Below are 23,958 nucleotides of genomic sequence, written 5' to 3'. Positions count from 1 at the left end.
ACCAAATGTGTTTGATGGATCATGGGAAAAGAACAGGAATAGGCTTTTGTAGGCTACAGTCCATGCTATGTCTTCCAATGGTGCGACTGCTGTCGGCATCCAAAGAGTATCCAACTTGAATAAACGCTTGGAGGTAAGGATGACAGGAGTGGTGTAGTCTACGGCGATACGGATATCACTTACTGATATCTACATAGCGCATTGATGTGAATCACAACGCAGCTCTCTCATTTAGCTATTTGCGCCTTATAGATTGTGGTTGTTGTGGATGGCTGTTCACAAATCTAAATGTGTATTTGAACCCAATAATGGTTGAATTCAAGAAGTTTAAACTGCCTATCAATCATTGTTTTTGAAACCAATGGACAGCCAGGGAAAATTGTGCTCTTGCAACAGCTGCATAGTGCAGATCCAAGCCTATGGAATAAAATGGGGCTTTTATTGCTCAACAAATTCACACTGATAATAATAAAATAAAAAAATCCATAGGCCTAATGGACACATGCTCAAACTCACACACTTTTGATAGGATTAAAAAGGGTCAATCTGTATTTGCTACATCCATTTTTGGATTTATAAATTATATGTCCTTTGATTCTTGAATAATATAACTTAGAAATGCCTCATGAGCTTAGTTCAACTGTCACATCAGAACCCAAAATATAAGCTTGTTTTACTCCAATGTTTGTAAACATTGTAAATGTCAACAAACACCGTATAGCCTCATAACATGGTTAAAACAGTCCTTGCATCCATAGCGCTGTCTATTAATCTGAGAGCGGTTACATTTCTCCAGGCCCATCCCTCATCTTTTTACCAAAACAGAGGCGGGGCATCCATTTTGTTATAGTTTCCTCTGTGGATTTGCTCTTTAAACAGCTGCATGTTATCAAGATATTAAAGTGTCACCAACAAAAAGGTAACAATAGGCCTATAGCAAATGCAAATAGCACTTTTCAGTAGTGCTCAAAGCATGCCATTCCATGAGGCAGCATCCATTTTTCAACTCATATCAATGAGCCCAATCAGTCCTCCATGACAAGAAAATCATAAACAACAGATTAGGGCTGGCTAATAAGTCCTTAGTTTTGAGGTCATGCTCAGGTAAAACAATTTGGCTAATCTATACTTCCATATTTCTAAGTCCTACTCTTGAAGATCAAGGGGTAAAACATTTATTGGAATGACTGGAATTCTGAGACTTTTTTAAAAATGTAAAGATAGAATTTAATCGTATTATTATATGTAGTAGAAAGCGATGGGTTAGAAGAAGCCTACATAACCAACCCATTAAGTAAAATTGAACATCCATATATGGCCAGCTATGTAAACTTTAACATTGATTTATCCTGCAATAGATGTCGTTCAATTGGTAACATATATTTTTGTCTTCTTCTAATGCCTCTTAAGGGGAAAGCAATCTAAAAGTAACTGAATGTAATCAGATTACGTTACTGATTACAATTGGACAGGTAACTGTAATGGATTACGTTTAGAAAGTAATGTACCAAACCGGTGTGTGAATATGGCCTGTCAATGCTCACAATGGTTTCCTGAGTGACTTTTAACACAAATGCACAGTGTACTCCTGCCCCAAGCTAGTTCATTGATCCAATTAGTTAGTGTCCTACTCCATCTCTCAACATATCCTCGAGGTTATTTATCTTTGTTTTATTGTCCTTTTTCTTCTCCTACACAATTATGTGATGGGCTTTTACCTAAATGTTTCCTTAATGGGTTTCCCCTCTATCATTTTGAAATGTGCATTATTTAGCATCTCATGTAAAGTACTAGGGGAATCACTGAGTGTCTGTCTGTCCGGGTGGTTTCAGTGTGAAGTCTGTCCAGCAGCAGGATGCAGGGAAGTACTGGTGTGAGGTAGAGTTCCATGGCTTGACCATCTCCTCTGAGCCCGCCTGGATAACAGTCGAGGGTAAATCAATCAATACATTTATCCCTCTGTCTGTATGCCTGTGTCTTGGTAAATCCATTTGAATTCACTCAATTTTTGAGAACATCCCTTTTGATTTAAACAAAACTTTCCATACATGTTTGCCTATGGAAGAAGTGGTCAGAAAGTGACTTATTGGACCTGAACGCCAAACAATTCAGGAGATAAAGGTGCTCAAAGTTGAGCCGTTCTTCATACCATGAGACATCCAAGTCTTCTTCACTGGAAAACATAAACGGTTGAATTTGATATAATTTAAAGCTTCAAACGGGGTTGTGAAACTATTTTATGACTTCTTAAAGTTTGTTAACTAAAAATTCAGATTTTAGTTATTTTTTCTTCATATTTGAGTATGTTGTAGCTTAGACCCTACTTTACATCTGAGGTTTTTGTGTTGTGCCCACCATCGGTTGAGACACAACAAGCTCTTGAATACAGGGTGGGTGACATTTTAATCCTAGAAATGGGTCCATTCTACGAATTCTATCCCTGCAATTTATCTGGTACACCATTGAAATTGTAACTTTTTTAATTACTACCTCAAAGATGGCTGCTGGTCCACCCACCGTCTGTCAACTTAAATGGTCATGTGTATTCGTTCTATATTTCTATGATTTCAATGGGTTTCCTATGGAGGGTTGACAGTATAATTTAAAACAACAGATATTCCCATTCAAGTCAATATTCTCTGATGTGCGGACCTCCAACCGTCTTTGTGGTACCATTTTGAAAGTTGACATTTAAATGTATTAAAATGGGAATAGAAATTATCAGCCAAAACATGACAACAACCCTGTATTGGACCGATGGCGGGCACAACACAAAAACCTCAGATTATGCCAATTAGGGTTGGTCTAATCTACAACATATGCAAATGCATGTTTTTTTTTATTTTTTATTTTTTAAATAATTGACAAACTTTAAGAACCTTCTATCTCTTGAATGTTTTGGCATTCCGGTCCAAAAAGTCACTTTCTGAGCACTTCTACAATGGGCACATATGTATGGAAGGTTTCGCTCAAATCAAAAGGGGTGCTGTCAAAAAAGTAATTAATTTCAAATGGATTTACCCCTCTCTCTCTCTTCCCATCCATCTCCAGGTGTCCCCAACTTTATACTTGAGCCCCAAGATGTAGCCACGTTCCCTGGGTTGCCCTTTAACCTGACGTGTGCTGCTGTGGGCCCCCCGGACCCTGTGGAGGTGCTCTGGTGGCTGGGGGGAGTACAGAAGGGTGATGCCACCTCCTCGCCATCTGTACTCCATGTTAACGGTAAGTCTCTACCGGGCTGTTTCTCATTGGTCTTTACTCAGTCTCTTTAGTCTTCAAATCCGTGCATCCTGTCTCCTCGCCTTCTTCTCAAAACACATTGGAGGAGAAGATCTGAGATGCCTCCCCTCAGACACTCAAATCAAATTTTATTGGTCACATACACATGGTTAGCAGATGTTATTGCGAGTGTAGCGAAATGCTTATGCCTCTAGATGCGACAATGTAGCAGTATCTAATGGGTAATATCTAACAATTCCACAACAAAACCTAATGCACACAATCTAGTAAAGGAATGGGATGGGAATGTATAAAATATATGGATGAGCAGTGACAGAGCGGCTAAGATGCAATAGATAGTAAAGAATAGATAGTGAAGGATACGGTATATATACAGTTGAAGTCGGAAGTTTCACATCACCACTTTATTTTAAGAATGTGAAATGTCAGAATAATAGTAGAGCGAATTATTTCAGCTTTCATTTCTTTCATCACATTCCCAGTGGGTCAGAAGTTTACATACACTCAATTAGTATTTGGTAGCATTGCCTTTAAATTGTTTAACTTGGGACAAACATTTCGGGTACCCTTCCACAAGCTTCCCACAATAAGTTGGGTGAATTTTGGCCCATTCCTCCTGACAGAGCTGGTGTAAATGAGTCAGGTTTGTAGGCCTCTTTGCTCGCACATGTTTTTTCAGTTCTGCCCACAAATCTTCTATTGGATTGAGGTCAGGGCTTTGTAATGGCCACTCCAATACCTTGACTTTGTTGTCCTAAAGCCATTTTGCCACAACGTTGGAAGTATGCTTGGGGTCATTGTCCATTTGGAAGACCCATTTGCAACTAAGCTTTAACTTCCTGACTGATGTCTTGAGATGCTGCTTCAATATGTCCACATCATTTTCTTTCTTCATGATGCCATCTATTTTGTGAAGTGCACCAGACCCTCCTGCAGCAAAGAACCCCTACAACATGATGCTGCCACCCTTGTGCTTCACGGTTGGGATGGTGTTCTTCGGCTTGCAAGCTTCCCCCTTTTTCCTCCAAACATAACGATGGTCATTATGGCCAAACAGTTGTATTTTTGTTTCATCAGGCCAGAGCACATTTCTCCGAAAAGTACGATCTTTGTCACCATGTGCAGTTGCAAACCGTAATCTGGCTTTTTTTATGGCGGTTTTGGAGCAGTGGCTTCTTCCTTGCTGAGTGGCCTTTCAGGTTATGCCGATATAGGACTTGTTTTACTGTGGATATAGATACTTTTGTACCTGTTTCCTCCAGCATCTTCACAAGGTCCTTTGCTGTTGTTCTGGGATTGATTTGTACTTTTTGCACCAAAGTATGTTCATCTCTAGGAGACAGAACGCATCTCCTTCCTGAGCTGTATGACGGCTGCGTGGTCCCATGGTGTTTATACTTGCGTACTATTGTTTGTACAAATGAACGTGGTACCTTCAGGCATTTGGAAATTGCTCCCAAGGATGAACCAGACTTGTGGAGGTCTACAATTTATTTTGAGGTCTTGGCTGATTTCTTTTGATTTTTTTCCATGATGTCAAGCAAAGAGGCACTGAGTTTGATGGTAGGCCTTGAAATACATCCACAGGTACACCTCTAATTGACTCAAATGATGTCAATTAGCCTATCAGAAGCTTCTAAAGCCATGACATCATTTTCTGGAATTTTCCAAGCTGTTTAAAGGCACAGTCAACTTGGTGTATGTAAATATCTGACCCACTGGAATTGTGATACAGTGAAATAATCTGTCTGTAAACAATTGTGTCATGTACAAAGTAGATGTCCTAACTGACTTGCCAAAACTATAGTTTGTTAACAAGACATTTGTGGAGTGGTTGAAAAACGAGTTTTAATGACTCCAACCTAAGTGTATGTAAACTTCTGATTTCAACTGTACATATGAGATGACTAATGCAAGATATGTAAACATTCTTAAAGTGGCATTATTAAAGTGACTAGTGTTCCATTTATTAAAGTGGCCAATGATATCAAGTCTATAGGTAGGCAGCCACCTCTCTGTGCTCGTGATGGCTGTTTAACAGTCTGGCCTTGAGATGGAAGCTGTTTTTCAGTCTCACGGTCCCAGCTTTGCACCTGTACTGATCTCGGCTGGTTATTGTGATTGCTGATTTTTATTTATTTTTTCCTTCCTGTGACATCAGGTGTTGTAGGTGTCCTGGAGGGCAGGTATTTTGCCCCCGGTGATGTGTTGTGCAGACCGCACCACCCTCTGGAGAGACCTGCGGTTGAGGGCAGTGCAGTTGCCATACCAGGCCGTGATACAGCCCAACAGGATGCTCTCAATTGTGCACCTGTAGAAGTTAGTGAGGGTTTTTGGTGACAAGCCACCTTTTTTCAGCCTCCTGAGGTTCAAGAGGCGCTGTTGCGCCTTCTTCACCACACTGTCTGTGTGCGTGGACCATTTCACTTTGTCGGTGATATGTACAACGAGGAACTTAAAACTTTCTACCTTCTCCACTGCTGTCCTGTCTCTGTGGATAGGGGGGTGCTCCCTTTGCTGTTTCCTGAAGTCCACAATCATCTCTTTTGTTTTGCTGACATTGAGTGAGAGGTTATTTTCCTGACGCCACACTCCGAGGACCCAAGGATCTCGTCGTTGTTGGTCATCAAGCCTACCATTGTAGTGTCGTCTGCAAACTTGATGATTGAGTTGGAGGCGTGCATGGGCACGCAGTCGTGGGTGAACAGGGAGTACAGGAGAGGGTCGCGAACACACCCTTGTGGGGCCCCAGTGTTGAGGATTAGCAGAGTGGAGATGTTGTTTCCTACCTTCACCTACCTTCACCACCCGGGGGCGGACCGTCAGGAACTCCAGTGCATTTTGTGACAATGACAGATGATTTCAGGAACTGATGAAAGACGATTGAGAAATATCCTCTATTGATTTAACAAGCCAGAAAATGACATATGAATCACAAGAATGTCAGATCAGACTGTTAGTGCTGTTAGTTCAATAAGGTGGCCTGCCATCCGTCTGTTGTAAAAGCAACTCAGACATTAGTCATACATTGCAAGGAAGGGATCATGGTTTTATGGCTTTCAAGCTGCTAGAGATTTGTGCGTGAGTTGGAACTGTTTTAATGGTAGAACGAAGCCAAAGGTTATTCTCAGTGGGTGGAACGCTACTGAAGGGCTTTCTTGCTCTTTCCTCTGAGGGTTTACACTCAGATGTTATGTCTATGCTATGCTGATGTCTACCAGTAAATACACAGTGCTTTTTTTCTATGGGCACAGCACTGTATGACGTGTTTTCTTCTTGGCTATAGATAAGGAAACCTGTAATGATTCCCCTTATCAGAAAGAACAAATGTTATGACTTAAGAGTGGAAATGCGCTGTAATTGGTTGAGAACGCGTACAAGTGTAAATGTTTGTTGATACGTGTCGACACCAGCCAGTCAACACGAGTGGATTGACTGGATTGTTCATTAGAAGTCTGATTCATTCCCTTCTCGTGATATGTAAGCCTTTCGCCTTAGTGGCTCTCCTCCTTCATTTCCTACTTATGTTTAGCTGGTTTAGTTCCTCTGTCCTATTTAACTGGCCCACAGGGCTCTGGTCAAAAGTAGTGCACTAAATAGGGAAGTGGGTGCCATTTGGGATGGATACAAAGACTTTGCTGCTGAGTTCTAACTCTGAGTCAGGAATGAAGTAGCCAGATACTCCACTTAACAGGTGCTGATGTTTTCCTATCTGGCTACCAGAGACTGATGTTTCCTTGGAATGTGAGAGTAACCAGATGCGTTTCAGTCCAGCTGATGGTTCCCTGTTATGACCCTGGCATGTTTTTCTGTGAATGTCAGTTAGTGGATGACTAACCAGGAAGTGGCCCTTAATGCCTGGTATTGTTCAGTGTACTGTACACACACACACACACACACAACACATGCCTTCCTGTAACTGTATTTGTCATGAAGGTTTAGCTCAAGGAAAGTGATTTCATGGACTAATACAAGGCTTAACAAATCAGTCTAGGTTAGGAGTTATTCCTTGTGCAGTCCTTGTGTTTCTGTGCTGTAGTTTCAGTAGCTGGTTTGTGCAAATTGGTGGTTTCGAAAACCCTTAGATCCTTATCCAAGATAGGCACGAATAAAATACAGGTTTTTCAGTGCAAAAGATGTCTAGGAAGTCTGGAGATGTGGCAATTTCACCATCTGTTGCCGCTGAGGTTGTGGAAATCCAGATGATACATTCCAGTGTTTACTTTATGGTCTGCAACAGCACCAGAATGAATGTACAGGACCCAGGACTTTATATATATATATATATATATATAGTACTCCACTGTGGTATGCATTTCATACTGTTCACAGTGAAATTTACTCATTTACATGGGAGAAACAAACTGTTGGTCAGGCATAGTAGCAGGGGACTGGTTTAATTCACTCTTTTGGCATCGACTGAACCCCTACCTTTTTTTTAAAGGGCTCTGGTTTGCGTACCTCACTTAACATGCCTCCTACCTCTGTTCCCTTTCCATGTAGGTGTGAATAACAGCATCAAGTTCTACTGCGAAGCCAGGAATGCCAGAGGTATCTCAGTATCGCGAACAGGCACTGTGCACATTAAAGGTGACTAATTCATGAATTATCAGTGCTCTCATCAGTGTGACTAAGGCATTTGTTTTTCAAATTGAATATGCTGCCTGATGAAGACCGGTTAGTCAATGCACATTGCAGTACGCTGCTGTTTCTTAGCTATTCTTGTCTGCTCCTCGTCCAGCTTCTGTACAGAGTTGGATGTTGGTAAATCTAAAACCCAGTCTTTTTCTTTGACTGCAGACCTCCCAGCAGCCCCTAAAGGTGTGCAGGTGGTCCACATGGTGGAGAATAATGTCACGCTGGCCTGGAGCCCTGGCTTCAACGGACACTCTGACCTGTCGGCCTGCACCATCCAGGTAAAGATTTGTGTTCTATTCTAATACTCCAGTCCCACAGATAAAAATGAACCAAACCGGCACAACTGAGATGGCCGGCCAGTGCTGTGGATTTGGCTAAATTTCTTAACCAAATAACCCTGTGACTGAATTCTTATATGTGGATGTTCAATAAAGCAGTCATGGAATATGCAAGCAAACTGACACACTCAGTCAGCAGTTAAATGTATTTACAGATTTTTAAGAGATGTTGTTGTTGAAAGTCGTCTGTCAGTGCAATTTAGGATGGGAGTGACAACCATCAAAATTGAGATTCATGCCTTGGATTAGTGTTTCGTCAAGACTGAGCTAATGAAAATAATAATTTATTTTTGGGGGGGCAGCGCCTTGAGTATTATTATTTTTAATTCTTTGAATTAAGGAATTTGCCAATGAAAACATGAGAATTTCACCTCAAAGATAGATGACATGTCACGCATTTTTTTTCACATGCTCTCACATTTGTCCTTGAACTTAACCCTTATGGAACGTTTTCCTTCCTTCAAACCTCTTGCAGATGTCTAAGAACTCTGGTAGGAAGGTGGACCTTCTGGACCAGCGTGTAAAGGTTCCACCATTCCAACAGATCCTCAGTGGGCTGAGCTGCTACTCCAACTACAGCGTTAGAGTGTGCTGTGACAATGAGGTTGGGACCTCCCTATTCTCTGGCTGGCTGGACTTTCAGACACCAGAAGCAGGTGGGCATCCAGCCAATAGAATACATAATGACATATCACCTCTTTTGTTCATCAACTGTTTTTCGCCATTGGATGCGCCCCCAAATGTCACCCTATTCACCTATGCATTGCAATATTTATGGGCCCCGGTCAAAAGTAGTGCACTACATAGGGAATAGGGTGCCATTTGGTATACACACATTGTCAACCAACCACTTCACCAGCTGGACATCAAAAGCACATGATGATTCATGCAACAATATGGCGAGTGGCAACCTTATCACAATGGGAATATAACGTCATGCTTCGTGTTTGTTGGCCCTCTGTGCATCACAGCCGACTTTTCAAAGTTGTTACACTGTCAAAGTACTAGAACATGAACTACATCCTATATAGGATGCAGCCTCATTTGATAGGTTTTAAATAAGGTTTGTTGTTGAGATAAGGTGTACATACATGCAGCAGAGTTTAGGATGTGGTCATGGGAGGGAGTCTGAGGGGAGCAGTACAGTTGGGGTTTCTGGGGGTGACCCTGTTTGTAAACTGGCAGTGCTGGACACAGGCCAGTTGATTCCAGTACTGTTGGTACAATGAACCACTGTGCATGCCCTCAATCCAAATCAATGTGTTGCAGTGCTGAACGAAGGCCTGTTGCCTCAGTGTCCCCACACACTGGTCAGGAATACCACTACAGGGAGACTATGGGCTCTCATTTGGGGGTGAACTCACTCTTAGAGATCAACCAATTTTTAGTGAGTGCTGTTAGGTCAAAGACACTGATTGATTAGTGATTTCCCTCTCCCTGCAAATCTCTCCTGAGTTTTAGAGCAGATGGTATTTTAAATAATTAACTGCTTGATGGCAGTAGCACAAGTTTACAATGACAGCATTGACATACAGTACCAGTCAAAAGTTTGGACACACATACTCATTCAAGGGTTTTTCTTTTTTTATACTATTTTCTACATTGTAGAATAATAGTGAAGACATCAAAACTATGAAATAATGTATATGGAATCATGTAGTAAACAAAAGTGTTAAACAAATCAAAATATATTTTAGGCTCTTCAAAGTAGCCACACTTTGCCTTGATGACAGCTTTGCACACTATTGGCATTCTCTCAACCAGCTTCACCTGGAATGCTTTTACAACAGTCTTGAAGGAGTTCCCACATATGCAGAGCACTTGTTGGCTGCTTTTCCTTCACTCTGCGGTCCAACTCATCCCAAACCATCTCATTTGGGTTGAGGTCGGGTGATTGTGGAGGCCAGATCATCTGATGCAGCACTCTCCTTCCTGGTCAAATAGCCCTTACACAGCCTGGAAGTGTGTTGGGCCATTGTCCTGTTGAAAAACAAATGCTAGTCCTACTAAGCGCAAACCAGGTGGGATGGCGTATCGCTGCAGAATGCTGTGGTAGCCATGCTGGTTAAGTGTGCCTTAAATTCTAAATAAATCACAGACCGTGTCACCAGCAAAGCACCCTCACACCACCTCCTCCATGCTTCACGGCGTGAACCACACATGCGAGATCATCTGTTCACCAACCATGCATCTCACAAAGATATGGCAGTTGGGACCAAAAATCTCACATTTGGACTCATGAGACCAAAGGACAGATTTCCACCAGTCTATTGTCCATTGCTCGTGTTTCTTGGCCCAAGTAAATCTCTTCTTCATATTGGTGTCCTTTAGTAGTGGTTTCTTTGCAGCAATTCAACCATGAAGGCCTGATTCACAGTCTCCTCTGAACAGTTGATGTTGAGATGTGTCTGTTACATGAACTCTGAAGCATTTATTTGAGCTGCAATCTGAAGTGCAGTGAACTCTAATGAACTTATCCTCTGCAGCAGAGGTAACTCAGGGTCTTCCTTTCCTGTGGCAGTCCTCATGAGAGCCAGTTTCATCATAGCGCTTGATGGTTTTTGCGATGCACTTGAAGAAACTTTCAAAGTTCTTAATTTTACACATTGACTGACTTTCATGTCTTAAAGTAATGATGGACTGTTGTTTCTCTTTACTTATTTGAGCTGTTCTTGCCATAATATGGACTTGATCTTTTACCAAATAGGGCTATCTTCTGTATACCACCCCTACCTTGTCACAACACAACTGATTGGCTCAAACGCATTAAGAAGGAAAGATTTCACAGATTAACTTTTAACAAGGCACACCTGTTAATTGAAATGTATTCCAGGTGACTTCCTCATGAAGCTGGTTGAGAGAATACCAAGAGTGTGCAAAGCTGTCAAGGCAAAGGGTGGCTACTTTGAAGAATCTCAAATCTAAAATATATTTTGATTTGTTTAACACTTTTGGTTACTACATGATTCCATATGTGTTATTTCATAGTTTTGATGTCTTCACTATTATTCTACAATGTAGAAAATTGTAAAAATAAAGAAAAACCCTTGAATGAGTAGGTGTGTCCAAACTTTTGACTGGTATTGTATACCAAACTACCTTTTTATAATGTTCTTTATGATCAAATGTAAGGTGTTAAATGTAGGGGTTTTCATTGACACTATCTCCCTGTATGTTATTCCTCCCCAGTGCCCTCTGCTGCCCCCCGGAACCTGACCTTTGACCTAACAGAGCAGCAGCTGTCCATGAACTGGGCGACCTTGGAGGACGATGAGCTGCAGGGAAAACTGATGGCCTACAAAGTCCAGTGGAACCTGGGAGGAGAAGGACAGGTATGATACAGCCTCATACAACTGTATGTACACACTGGAGAGACAGTCTCATACACCTGTACACGCTGGAGAAATCTATCACACACCGGAGAAGGTAGCTAAGGTGCAGGCAGTGCTGCAGACAAGTCTCTGGCTGCACACTTAGGCCTTTTCTCAATTGGGTTTGCTCAACTCCTCTGTCCTCTCTCGCCTCCGTTTGAAAAAGGTAATCGAGGAGAGGCGGCGAGGAGAAGGAACGTGGACGAAAATGTGCTTGTATGAAATGAGACTCTGATAAACAAATTGAGTTGTGCAAAAATATAAACGCAACATGCAACAATTTCAAAGATCTTACTGAGTTACAGTTCATATAAGGAAATTAGTCAATAGAAATAAATTCATTAGGCCCTAATCTATGGATTTCACATGACTGGGCAGGGGCACAGCCCTAAGTGGGCCTGAGAGAGCATAGGCCCACCCACTGGGGAGCCCAGCTATTCAGAACAAGTTTTTCCCCACAAAATGGCTTTATTACAGACAGAAATACTCCTCAGCTCCCCTTCAGACAATCCCGCATGTGAAGAAGCTGCATGTGGAAGTCCTGGGCTGGTGTGGTTAAACGTAGTCTGCGGTTGTGAGGCCAGTTGGACGTACTGCCAAATTCTCTAAAACGACGTTGGAGTCGACTTATGGTAGAGAAACGAACATTCAATTCTCTGGCAACAGCTCTGGTGGACATTCCTGCAGTCAGCATGCCAATTGCGCGCTCCCTCAAAACTTGAGACATCTGATGGCCTTGAGATAGAAGCTGTTTTTCAGTCTCACGGTCCCAGCTTTGCACCTGTACTGACCTCGCCTTCTAGATGGTAGCGGGGTGAACAGGCAGTGTTTCGGGTGGTTGTTGTCCTTGATGATCTTTTCGGCCTTCCTGTGACATCGGGTGCTGTAGGTGTCCTGGGGGGCAGGTAGTTTGACCCCGGTGATGCGTTGTGCAGACCTCACTACCCTCTGGAGAGACCTGCGGTTGTGGGCGGTGCAGTTGCCGTACCAGGCGGTGATACAGCCCAACAGGATGCTCTCAATTGTGCATCTGTAAAAGTTTTAGGTGACAAGCCAAATTTCTTCAGCCTCCTGAGTTTGAAGAGGCGCTGTTGTGTCTTCACCACACTGTCTGTGTGGGTGGACCGTTTCAGTTTGTCAGTGACATGTACGCAGAGGAACTTAAAAATGTCCACCTTCTCCACTACTGTCCCATTGATGTGGATGGGGGATGCTCCCTCTGCTGTTTCCTGAAGTCCATGATCATCTCCTTTATTTTTGTTGACGTTGAGTGAGAGGTTATTTTCCTGGCACCACTCTCCCAGGGCCCTCACCTCCTACCTGTAGGCTGTCTCGTCGTTGTTGGTACTCAAGCCTACTACTGTTGTGTCGTCTGCTAACTTGATGATTGAGTTGGAGGCGTGCATGGCCACGCAGTCATGGGTGAACAGGGAGTACAGGAGGGGGCTGAGCACACACCCTTGTGGGGCCACCGTGTTAAGGATCAGCGAAGTAGAGATTTTGTTTCTTACCTTCACCAACTGGAGGTGGCCTGTCAGGTGGTCCGAGACCCAATTGCACAGGGCGGGATTGAGACCCAGGGCCTCAAGCATAGAAAGGCCACATTCGTATTGTGTTCCTGTGGTGCCAAAGAAAAGTATCCAACTGATTGTTTTCCTTTTTCTCAGTATTCAGCAGTTCCAAAGCACAATGTGTGTTGTGTAAAACATTTTAAAAGGCCAGCATTCCCTTGCGATGGAAGCTTTGTTTAAGTTTTTTAAACTCAAAGCATGTCTTATACAGACCATACACACTGACATACTTTGGTTGTTGTGTTCCAGGAGGCTCTGTTCTTTAAAGAGAATGTGGCCCACTTGTCTGGTGGAGGTCGTTTCTTCAACGCCACCTTCCAGGTGTCAGCGTGTACAGTGGCTGGTTGTGGGCCCTGGAGCCAGCCTGTACTGGTCAAGCCCGCCTCAGGTCAGTGAGCCCATCTCAGTCTCCATTATAAGCCCTGTCACTCTAGTTGTTTTAAAACTTATGTTCCAAATTTGAAGGTGACAGGGCGTTGTGCTGTATGTAAAGCCAGTTTGTAATGGTGTGTGTGTGTGTGTGTTCCACACAGCATTGGCAGCCCAGATGCAGAGAGGCCATATGTGGGTGGGTCTTCTGTTGGGCCTGCTGGTGGCCACCGTGGTGGGGCTTCTCTTGACAGTCCTAGTGCACCGCAGAGGGAAGGAGACACAGTTTGGGTATGCTACCATTGCTCTTACTAGACCAGGCCAAAGCCTTTCAAATAAACATTTTCTGTTTAAATGAATTTGCATGGGCTGAAAGCAGTATTTTAATGAATTGACTGACCTACTGTAAACAGCTGCCAGGTTCCCCCCCCAAGTACACTGACTTTACATATAGGCCTACGGTCTGCAGTATTTACCAGAATCAGAGGCATTGTTTGAATACTTTATGACTGCAACTTACCTTCCTTTCATCCCTTCCTTAAAGTTATCACTGAGCTGACATGATTGGATGAGGGAAAGCAAGGTTTCCACTACATTCCGTTCACCAATGTCTTTGTCAGATCAGTAGATTACCCCAAGGAAGGAAGGATGCATTTTACAAGTATTCGAACAGGAGCGACTTTACTGCAAGGTTACTAAACCAAGGCAAAGCAGGAATAACAGTGCAGTCATAAAGTATTCAAGCAAGGCCTCTGATTCTGGTAGATACTGCAGACAGTCGGCCTACCGGCGCCCATACAGTATGTGAATGAACGACTCCGCTTGTCATTGCAGGTCTGTCTTCAAGCCCCCAGGGAATGAGCGCTTGGTGTCTTTCACTGCAGCCAGGTCATTCAACAGGACCTGCCCCGAGCTCCCAGAATCTAGCTGTAAGTAAAGGCAGTCGTGTTTGGCTTGCGGCCTCCACAAATAAAGGTGCCACCCTCTGTTGACACGTGCTTGTAGTCAGTGGACCTTGGTGGTGAATAATGAATTCAATCGGTGTCTCCCACCAGTGGACAGCTTGGGTATCAGTAACGATCTAAAGGCCAAACTGCAAGACGTCCTGATCCCAGAAAGACTACTGACCCTCGGACACATGCTGGGAAAAGGTTAGTGAGGGCTTCCTTGTGTACTGTTTCTATACAAACTAGCTCACACCCTTAAAAGTGTTGACTGAAAGTAGACATGTTGAAAGAATGTGGTAGATGCTGGCGACTGCAAAGGAAAACATTTACTAACGTCTGGCATGGCCTATAATCATGACTGTGTATTGCTAAATAACAAGGCAGACCTCATGTCTGTGTTGTGATGTTTTGGAATATGTTGAATTGTAGCCAAAGTGTTTATTGTCCCAGAATTAATGTGCCAGTGATTTTATTAATTTTTTCTGTGTTTGAGTAGGTGAGTTTGGCTCAGTGCGTGAGGCCTTCCTAAAGATGGAGGACAGTACTGTACAGAAAGTTGCAGTGAAGGTGCTCAAAAGTGAGTGAGCGACTATAGACTGTACATTTTAACTGCCTTTTTATATGAATGTGTACGGTCAGTGGATATTATATTGATACAGTTGAAAGTAGGGGTGAAAGTAGATTTCTTCCCGTTATGGAACTTCCTTTGTACGTGTGCACACGCTTGGGCCTAATCATAGAATTACAGAATCCCTATTCATTTCAAAGGTACGCTGTGGGACTAATAGTAAACATATTTTGTTTCACTTTTAAAATGTATTACCCTTTTTAAAATGTGGCATGAACACAACCAGTCATGATGTTTTCATCTGATTGTCAAAAGATCACGTCAAACGGCTTCTATAAGCCTGGGTACCTGCGCACGTTCACCCACTCTAAATAAATAAACAAACAAACAAACAAATAAATATTTATTTATTTAGAGTGGATGAACGTGCGCAGGTACCCAGGCTTATAGAAGCCGTTTGACGTGATCTTTTGACAATCAGATGAAAACATCATGACTGGTTGTGTTTATGCCACATTTTAAAAAAGGTTATACATTTTAAAAGTGAAAGTAATATATATATATATATATATATATATATATATATATATATATATATATATATATATATATATATATATATATATGAGCATACTTCCACACGTTTTCAAGTCCATTCTCACATTTTTAATGACACTGACATGTGGTAGGCTAATGATAAACAATGGTGTAATATCCTACAGTTCTTCTTGGCATCTTTTTAATTATTGTGATAGACTCATGTTTTACCGGTAGGCCTACGGCATGCCCCCACTATTTATTTTGCCGGCTTACTTTCACCCCTGATCTGAACTAATACGTCCTTGCAAGTAGTGATAACTTTGTTTTCTGTCATTTTTGTTCCATCAGCGGATATCAACTCATCATGTGATATTGAACAGTGCCTGAAGGAGGCTTCTCATATGAAGGACTTCGATCATCCCAATGTCATCCAGCTCATTGGTTAGTAGTGAATAAAGAAACACATGACTTTGGCTAAATTTTATTTCAATTCAATTCATTACAACTTTACTTACGAAAGGCATTACCAGATTACAAATAATACTATCTTCTACAAACGAGTACAACAAGTAGGCTACTTAGGTTCAGAGGAAGAGTTGTAACTGTGTCATTACAGCAACGCAATGCAGTGAGTTGTTGATTATATTGAATATATTTTGGTCCTCCAGGAGTGAGTTTGCACAGTCGGCCTCAGCAACGGTTGCCCATCCCCATGGTTATCCTGCCATTCATGAAGCACGGGGACCTTCACACATTTCTGCTCTTGTCCCGCCTTGGAGACGAGCCCTTTGTGAGTGCCCCCTATACATTTTATACACACTTGTATGCATCCTAAAATAGATACTGAGTGTACAAAACATTAGCAACACTTTCCTAATATTGAGTTGCACCCCCTTTTGCCTTCAGAACAGCCTCAATTTGTCGGGGCATGGACTCCACAAGGTGTTGAAAGCGTTCCACAGGGATGCTGGCCCATGTTGACTCCAATGCGTCCCACAGTTGTGTCCAGTTGGCTGGATGTCCTTTGCGTGGTGGACCATTCTTGATACACACGGTAAACCGTTGAGCGTGAAAAACCCAGCAGTGTTGCAGTTCTTGTCACACTCAAACCGGTGTGCCTGACACCTACTACCATACCCTGGTCAAAGGCTCTTAAAGCTTTTGTCTTACCCATTCACCCTCTGAGTGGCACACGTACACAATCCATGTCTTAATTGTCTCAAGGCTTACAAATCCTTCTTTAACCTGTCTCCTCCCCTTCATCTACACTGATTGAAGTGGATTTAACAGGTAACATCAATAAGGGATCATAGCTTTCACCTGGACAGTCTGTCATGGAAAGAGCAGATGTTACTAATGTTTTGTACACTAACCCTATAACACCATCTATAATACATTTCCGCCCAATGTGTGTCCAGAGAACTCAAGGTCTTCTACTGTTACGTTTGACAGTTTACATACAGAATGTTTTAAATCATTTATTTATTTCCTGTTATGGACTAGAGGAAAGACCAGGTTGACCTGTGGGCCCAAATTATTATTTATTTTCATAGTAGACTTTTTGTATAGCTTCAAATCATGTTTTAACAAAATGTTGTTGTCTCTCCCTTACACAGACCGTGTCACTGCAGATGCTCATACAGTTCATGTTGGACATCGCTCGTGGAATGGCGTACCTGAGCAACAAAAGCATCATACACAGAGATCTGGCTGCGCGCAACTGCATGTGAGAATCTACGAGCACAGTAGACTGTGGCTTTGTCCCAAATGGCACCATACTCCCTGTAGGGCCCTGGTCAAAACTAGTGCACTAAATGGGGAATATGGCAACCCATCACTTTACTCTTTCCTAACTGGGACTCCCTCTAATATGGTTTACACTGAATTTACTAGAGCGTTATCTTACTTGTGGGTTAGATTGTGACCATCTCCTCTCCTTTGTTCATAGGCTTAGTGAAAACTTGACAGTCTGTGTGGCAGACTTTGGGCTGTCAAAGAAAATCTACAGTGGCGACTACTACAGACAAGGATCTGTCTCAAAGCTGCCTGTCAAGTGGATAGCACTGGAGAGCCTTGCTGACAATGTCTACACTACTCAGAGTGATGTGGTATATACAAAGATGGACGCACCCTCATAGTGGTCACAGTACACACAAACTCGTATCTTCACTTTCTAAATGATGGTGACACTGTAGGGCAGGAGTATTTCAGTTCGGGATCCCCATCTTGAAATCCTCTTTGTGAAAAGGATTACATTTGTGTTTTGTAATGCAATTCAATGCATCGTGGATAAGATGTTGATTTTATTTCCAGACCAATCAATTTCATTTTTGAATTTTTAAACCATGTAGTGGCCACAGAAGTTCACTGACTGAGTCCCTGTTTAATAGATATGTTGATTATGTTTTTGGAACTGTCAATTCCTTATTTTTGCCTTTTTAGTGGCCCCAGAAGTTAATTGACTGACTCCGTTTTCCCACAGTGGGCGTTTGGAGTCACCATGTGGGAGATCATGGCACGGGGGCAGACCCCCTACCCCGGCGTGGAGAACTCCGAAATCTACGAGTACCTCATCAAGGGAGAGAGGCTCAAACAGCCACCTGACTGCCGAGACGACATGTAAGTGGTCCACTGGGTCTGATAGAAAATTCTCTGGCGTTGAAAATCAGCCTGCAAGGCCTTCATCAGAACTGATGGAATCGGTGCTATACTTTTCAAATGACTAAAACAATCTAATTATCATCATTGGTGCCAGATGAATGAAAATGATTTAATCATGAGTTTGTATATTTTACTGCCTATTTAACCAGGTAACTCATTGAGAACACATTACTTTACAATAACGACGTGACATTTCGAATCGTCTTCCTTTCTTTTCCCAGTTACGAGATCATGCATAGCTGCTGGAGCCCTGTTCCCAAGTGCCGCCCCAGTTTCCTCCACCTGATTGACCAGCTGGAAGGGCTGTGGGCCAGCCTATCCCCAGGGCCTAGCTGCATTAAGGAGGCCCTTCTCTACGTTAACCTGGAGAATGACAAGGGGGAGCAGGGGGCAGGGGCACTGGGCCCAAGGAAGGACCCCTCGTGGTCAGGAATGCCCTGGCAGTGTGTGGGGATGGAGGAAGATGAGAGAGACTGGCTAGCGGTGTCTTCTGGGGCAGCTCTGGCTATCGGTGGAGACTACCGCTACATCATTGGCCCTACCTGTAATGGCACTGAAGAGGACGGTGGGAGGCAGGGGGACTCGATGGATACCTTGCAGCAAGAAGTTAGGGATGAGGACGCGTTCATTAATGTGTGATTTTTATATTTCGACCACCATGCTGCCTCCTGCCCTGTCCTCGTGTACAGATTTCAGACTGGCAAGTTGGTTGTGGAGGGTTGGTCACTCACTACTGTCCTCTAGTGAAGTTTCTGAAAACGAACGGACGCTTACTAGCATGACTTAATGGAGCAGAATTGGATTGAAGTTCATATCTCAATTAACTTTTCTACCCATTTTATTTCCAGTTATTCTGTCTTTTTGTACATTAAACTATGACTTTACACCAAGATACACACAATCAGCCTTACTATTACATTGACAAAAAGCACAGTATATTTTAGATCTTGACTGATACACAGTTAACTTTTCAATGGGAAACTCACTGACGGGCATTATTTAGACTGTAGATATGTACCTTTTGATGTTTTAGGGACTGAGTTTATTAACAAATGCTGCCTACGTCCTTAGTGTGCACTGTACTGTAGGTATTGAACATTGGTATTTGCTGCTTTGCAAACTTACTCCCTTTCATACCCTAAACTCAATATAATAAGCAGCTCCAGCCCAAAAGCCTCTATTACACTCATTCTTATTTAACCTTATAACATTTTAATGGGACAACTGTTATAATCCTTTAAAGCAGTGGTTGTCAAATCTGAGTTGAGATCACTTTGAGTCCAAAAGCAAGACGAGATCTAACGCTCAGATTTTTTTTGTTTTATGTAACCTTACGCAATATTAACCTATTTAAAAACAGTACTGTAGCAATGAGGTCTGTGCAGTAGGCTATAGGCATATTGTATTTGCTTCAATTGCCCTGCCAATGTTCCACAATTTTACTGAATTACAGTTCATATAAGGAAATCAGTCAATGGAAAAATGAATTATGCCCTAATCTCTGATTTCACATGACTGGGCAGGCGTGCAGCCATGGATGGGCCTGGGAGGGCATAGGCCTGCCCACTGGGGAGCCAGGCCCAGTCAATCAGAATGAGTTTTTCCCCACAAAAGGGTTTTATTACAGACAGAAATACTCCTCAGTGTATCTGCTGTCCAGGTAGCTGGTCTCAGATGATCCTGCAGGTGAAGAAGCTGGAAGTGGAGGTCCTGGGCTGGTGTGGTTACACGTGGTCTGCATTTGTGAGGCCTGGCAACAGCTCTGGTGGACATTCCTGCAATCAGCATACCAATTTCACACTCCCTCAAAACTGTGACATTGTGTGACAACTGCAGCACAAGGTGCACTTGTGTAATAATCATGCTGTTTAATCAGCTTCTTGATATGCAACACCTGTCAAGTGGATGGATTATCTTGGCTTAAAGAGAAATGCTCAATAACAGGGATGTAAACAAATGTGTGCACAAAATTTGAGAGAAGCTTTGTGCATATGGGACATGTCTGGGATCTTTTTATTTCAGCTCATGAAACATGGGACCAACACTTTACATGTGGTGTTTTTATTTTTGTTCAGTGTATATTTCAAAATGTGAGGTAGGCTATATGATCACACCAGCAATAGATCAGTTGTATTACTTGTAAGGCACAACTGAGTGAGTATATATTTGAACTAATTCAATTTAAAAAAAAAAATAATCTGGGCTGATGGTGCCTGCATCTGATGGTCCGTCTCAGCGGAGGGAGAGAGCAGCAGACTGAGGGTCCGCCTCTCAACATCCCCCTTCTCTCCCTTTCCTCCACTGACACTGACCAAATAGGGACACAGTCTTCCAGCTGATGGCAAAACTCAAGTCGCACCGCATAATTTCTGCCTCATGCACAAATTCATGTTGTTACTCCTATGAACTATTTTAACAGCATATGAAAAGTGTTGACAGTGTTGAGTAAGAACTTAAACTCACTTAAAAACAGCTCTTTGCTGTATTTGTTGACATTCTCTCTAGTCATGGTTTTAAATGGTTTGAAGTCTCACAGTATCAACTTTGCTGTAGGTTATTTTTATAATATATATATATTTTTTACACGTGCTACTTTACTGCAGACACTTATCTGAGCCATCAGATTAGCCAGCGGTAGGCCTATAAAGCACTTGATTTGCTCTCCAGGCCCGCTGGGAAAGCAAAGTTAGTACCTTCAGACACATGAAATGGTTCAAAATATGAACAGTTCACCTTCCCGGCGGCTGAATCGGGTGCACCTACCGTCTCACTACTAAAATATGAAATAGGAACGCAAGGCTTTATCGCTGTTATTTTTACAGAAATGTTTGTCGATCGACAAGGAATGCCTTGGAGATCAAACAGTCCATGGCGATGACTGGTTGGTGACCACTGCCTTAAAGGGATACTTCGGGATTTTTGCAATGAGGCCTTTATCTAAACTCAGCAAAAAAAGAAAGCCCCTTTTTCAGGACCCTGTCTTTCAAAGATACTTTCATAAAAATCTAAATAACTTCACAGATCTTCCTTGTAAAGGGTTTAAACACTATTTCCCATGCTTGTTCAATGAACCATAGACAATTAATGAACATGCACCTGTGGAACGGTCGTTACGACACTAACAGCCTACAGACGGTAGGCAATTAAGGTCACAGTTATGAAAACTTAGGACACTAAAGAGGCCTTTCTACGGACTGAAAAACACCAAAAGAAAGATGCCCAGGGTCCCTGCTCATCTGCGTGAATGTGTCTTAGGCATGCTGCAAGGAGGCATGAGGACTGCAGATATGGCCAGGGCAATAAATTGCAATGTCCGTACTGTGAGACGCCTAAGACTGCGCTACAGGGAGACAGGATGGACAGCTGATCGTCCTCGCAGTGGCAGACCACGTGTAACAACACCTGCACAGGATCGGTACATCCGAACATCACACCTGCGGGACAGGTACAGGATGGCAACAACTGCCAGAGTTACACTAGGAACGCACAATCCCTCCATCAGTGTTCAGACTGTCCGCAATAGGCTGAGCGAGGCTGGACTGAGGGCTTGTAGGCCTGTTGTAAGGCAGGTCCTCACCAGACATCACCGGCAACAATGTCACCTATGGGAACAAACTCACCGTCGCTGGACCAGACAGGACTGGCAAAAAGTGCTCTTCACTGACGAGTTGTGGTTTGGTCCCACCAGGGGTGATAGTCGGATTCACGTTTATTGTCGAAGGAATGAGCGTTACACCGAGGCCTGTACTCTGGAGCGGGAACGATTTGGAGGTGGAGGGTCCATCACGGTCTGGGGCGGTGTGTCACAGCATCATCGGACTGAGCGTGTTGTCATTGCAGGAAATCTCAACGCTGTGCGTTACAGGGAAGACATCCTCCACTCTCATGTGGTACCCTTCTTGCAGGCTCATCCTGACATGACCCTCCAGCATGACAATGCCACCAGCCATACTGCTCGTTCTGTGCGTGATTTCCTGCAAGACAGGAATGTCAGTGTTCTGCCATGGCCAGGGAAGAGCCTGGATCTCAATCCCATTGAGCACGTCTGGGACCTGTTGGATCGGAGGGTGAGGGCTAGGGCCATTCCCCCCAGAAATGTCCGGGAACTTGCAGGTTCCTTGGTGGAAGAGTGGGGTAACATCTCACAGCAAGAACGGGCAAATCTGGTGCAGTCCATGAGGAGGAGATGCACTGCAGTACTTAATGCAGCTGGTGGCCACACAAGATACTGAATGTTACTTTTGATTTTGACCCCCCTTTGTTCAGGGACACATTATTACGTTTCTGTTAGTCACATGTCTGTGGAACTTGTTCAGTTTATGTCTCAGTTGTTGAATCTTGTTATGTTCATAAAAATATTTACACATGTTAAAAGTTTGCTGCAAATTAACGCAGTTGACAGTGAGAGGACGTTTTCTTTTTTTGCTTAGTTTACTTCCCCAGAGTCCGATGAAATCATGGATACCATTTTTATATGTCGGTGCATGCCGTTTGAAGGAAGTTTCTAACTGGCGTTAGAGCAATGACTTGAAGTCATAGGAGATACCCATAGACTTCCAGTCATTGCGCTAATGCTAGTTAGCACTGGCTCACAAAACTGCCTCCAACTTCCTTCATACTGGACACGGAGACATAAATATGGTATCAACAACCTTCCTCTGACTCTGGAAAGTAGATAAAGACCTCATTGCCAAAATCTCAAAGTATCCCTTTAAAATTTTTGTGAATGAGTTATTTTGAAGAGTACCATTGAGTATTTATGAAACAAGATAATATGCAGAACATTATGTATTCAAGAACTCATTTTACCAGTGTGAATATGGATATTATGATCTGTTAAGACATTAGCCTGATAAAAACGGGGGTCTGTCGTTCACTGATGTTCAAAATACTTACAGAGACACCTTTGATTTTGCTTATAGGCTATGGGATATCAAGGGACATGTTTTAATATGTATATTTTCTATGAAGTTTTTGTATATTGTTATAAAAATAATTTCCATAGATGATCATCCTTACCAGCCTGTGCCTAGTTGTTTTGAGATTTGTACATAAAGCTACAATGTAATTCTCACCAAGTGTAAGTAAATAAAAAGTATTGGTTGTTTCATCATCGTATGGTATATTTAAGCAATAAGGCTGAGGGGGTGTGGTATATGGCCACTATACCACGGCTACGGGCTGTTTTTACGCACGACGCAAGTGCCTGGACACAGCCCTTAGCCTTGGTGTATTGGCCATATATCACAAACCCCCGAGGTGCCTTATTGCTATTATAAACCAACATAATTAGAGAAGTAAAAATAAATGTTTTGTCATACCTATGGTATAAGGTCTTATATCAGAGTCACTCAGATAGTATAAGAACAAGGCATAAGCTATGGCAAAATGTGTAGAATCCCAGAAAACAACCTTTAAAACCGTAAAATGTTCTCTCAGCCCCATGGCAAAATGTGTAGAATTGCAGAAAACAACGTTAAAAAACGGTAAAATGTCCTCTTAGCCCCGTGACAAAACAGGTAGAATTGCAGCTTGTCCCCCACGCTAACATTACTACCGCTGCTGAAAAGAATCCTAGGGGAAACACTGCATTTCAACTGCCTCGAATTTAGTATAACTGTCTTTTAGGTGCAGTTTGATTGCCATCTTAAGTGGCGGTCCAATTCACAAACGTTGCCCCCTAGGCCCTCGATCTAGCTCGAGGGAGGAAGTGAA

At 42.8% G+C, this 23,958-nt stretch overlaps 1 protein-coding gene across 1 annotated transcript in view; it reads left to right on the top strand.

The window, feature by feature from the left end:
• Nucleotides 1-23,261, top strand: part of tyro3 (TYRO3 protein tyrosine kinase) — a 31,636-nt gene extending 8,375 nt beyond the window's left edge. The window contains exons 3-19 of the mRNA XM_014194866.3: nt 1,833-1,933; nt 3,052-3,222; nt 7,744-7,830; nt 8,041-8,156; nt 8,692-8,872; nt 11,406-11,548; nt 13,408-13,546; nt 13,692-13,818; nt 14,362-14,456; nt 14,583-14,678; nt 14,971-15,051; nt 15,931-16,023; nt 16,251-16,372; nt 17,199-17,308; nt 17,531-17,690; nt 18,065-18,201; nt 18,465-23,261. Of these exons, the coding sequence (XP_014050341.1) occupies nt 1,833-1,933; nt 3,052-3,222; nt 7,744-7,830; nt 8,041-8,156; nt 8,692-8,872; nt 11,406-11,548; nt 13,408-13,546; nt 13,692-13,818; nt 14,362-14,456; nt 14,583-14,678; nt 14,971-15,051; nt 15,931-16,023; nt 16,251-16,372; nt 17,199-17,308; nt 17,531-17,690; nt 18,065-18,201; nt 18,465-18,882 (2,377 nt within the window). The 3' untranslated portion in view covers nt 18,883-23,261. The remainder of the gene's footprint in view (nt 1-1,832; nt 1,934-3,051; nt 3,223-7,743; nt 7,831-8,040; nt 8,157-8,691; nt 8,873-11,405; nt 11,549-13,407; nt 13,547-13,691; nt 13,819-14,361; nt 14,457-14,582; nt 14,679-14,970; nt 15,052-15,930; nt 16,024-16,250; nt 16,373-17,198; nt 17,309-17,530; nt 17,691-18,064; nt 18,202-18,464) is intronic.
• The last annotated feature ends 697 nt before the right edge of the window (nt 23,262-23,958 follow it).

The sequence above is a fragment of the Salmo salar genome, chromosome 01 (assembly GCF_965601325.2).
Source record: "Salmo salar chromosome 01, fSalSal1, whole genome shotgun sequence".
NCBI classification, from domain to species: domain Eukaryota; kingdom Metazoa; phylum Chordata; class Actinopteri; order Salmoniformes; family Salmonidae; genus Salmo; species Salmo salar.
The sequence above is the reverse complement of the archived record's forward strand: the minus strand, read 5'-3'. Positions and strand labels throughout refer to the sequence as shown.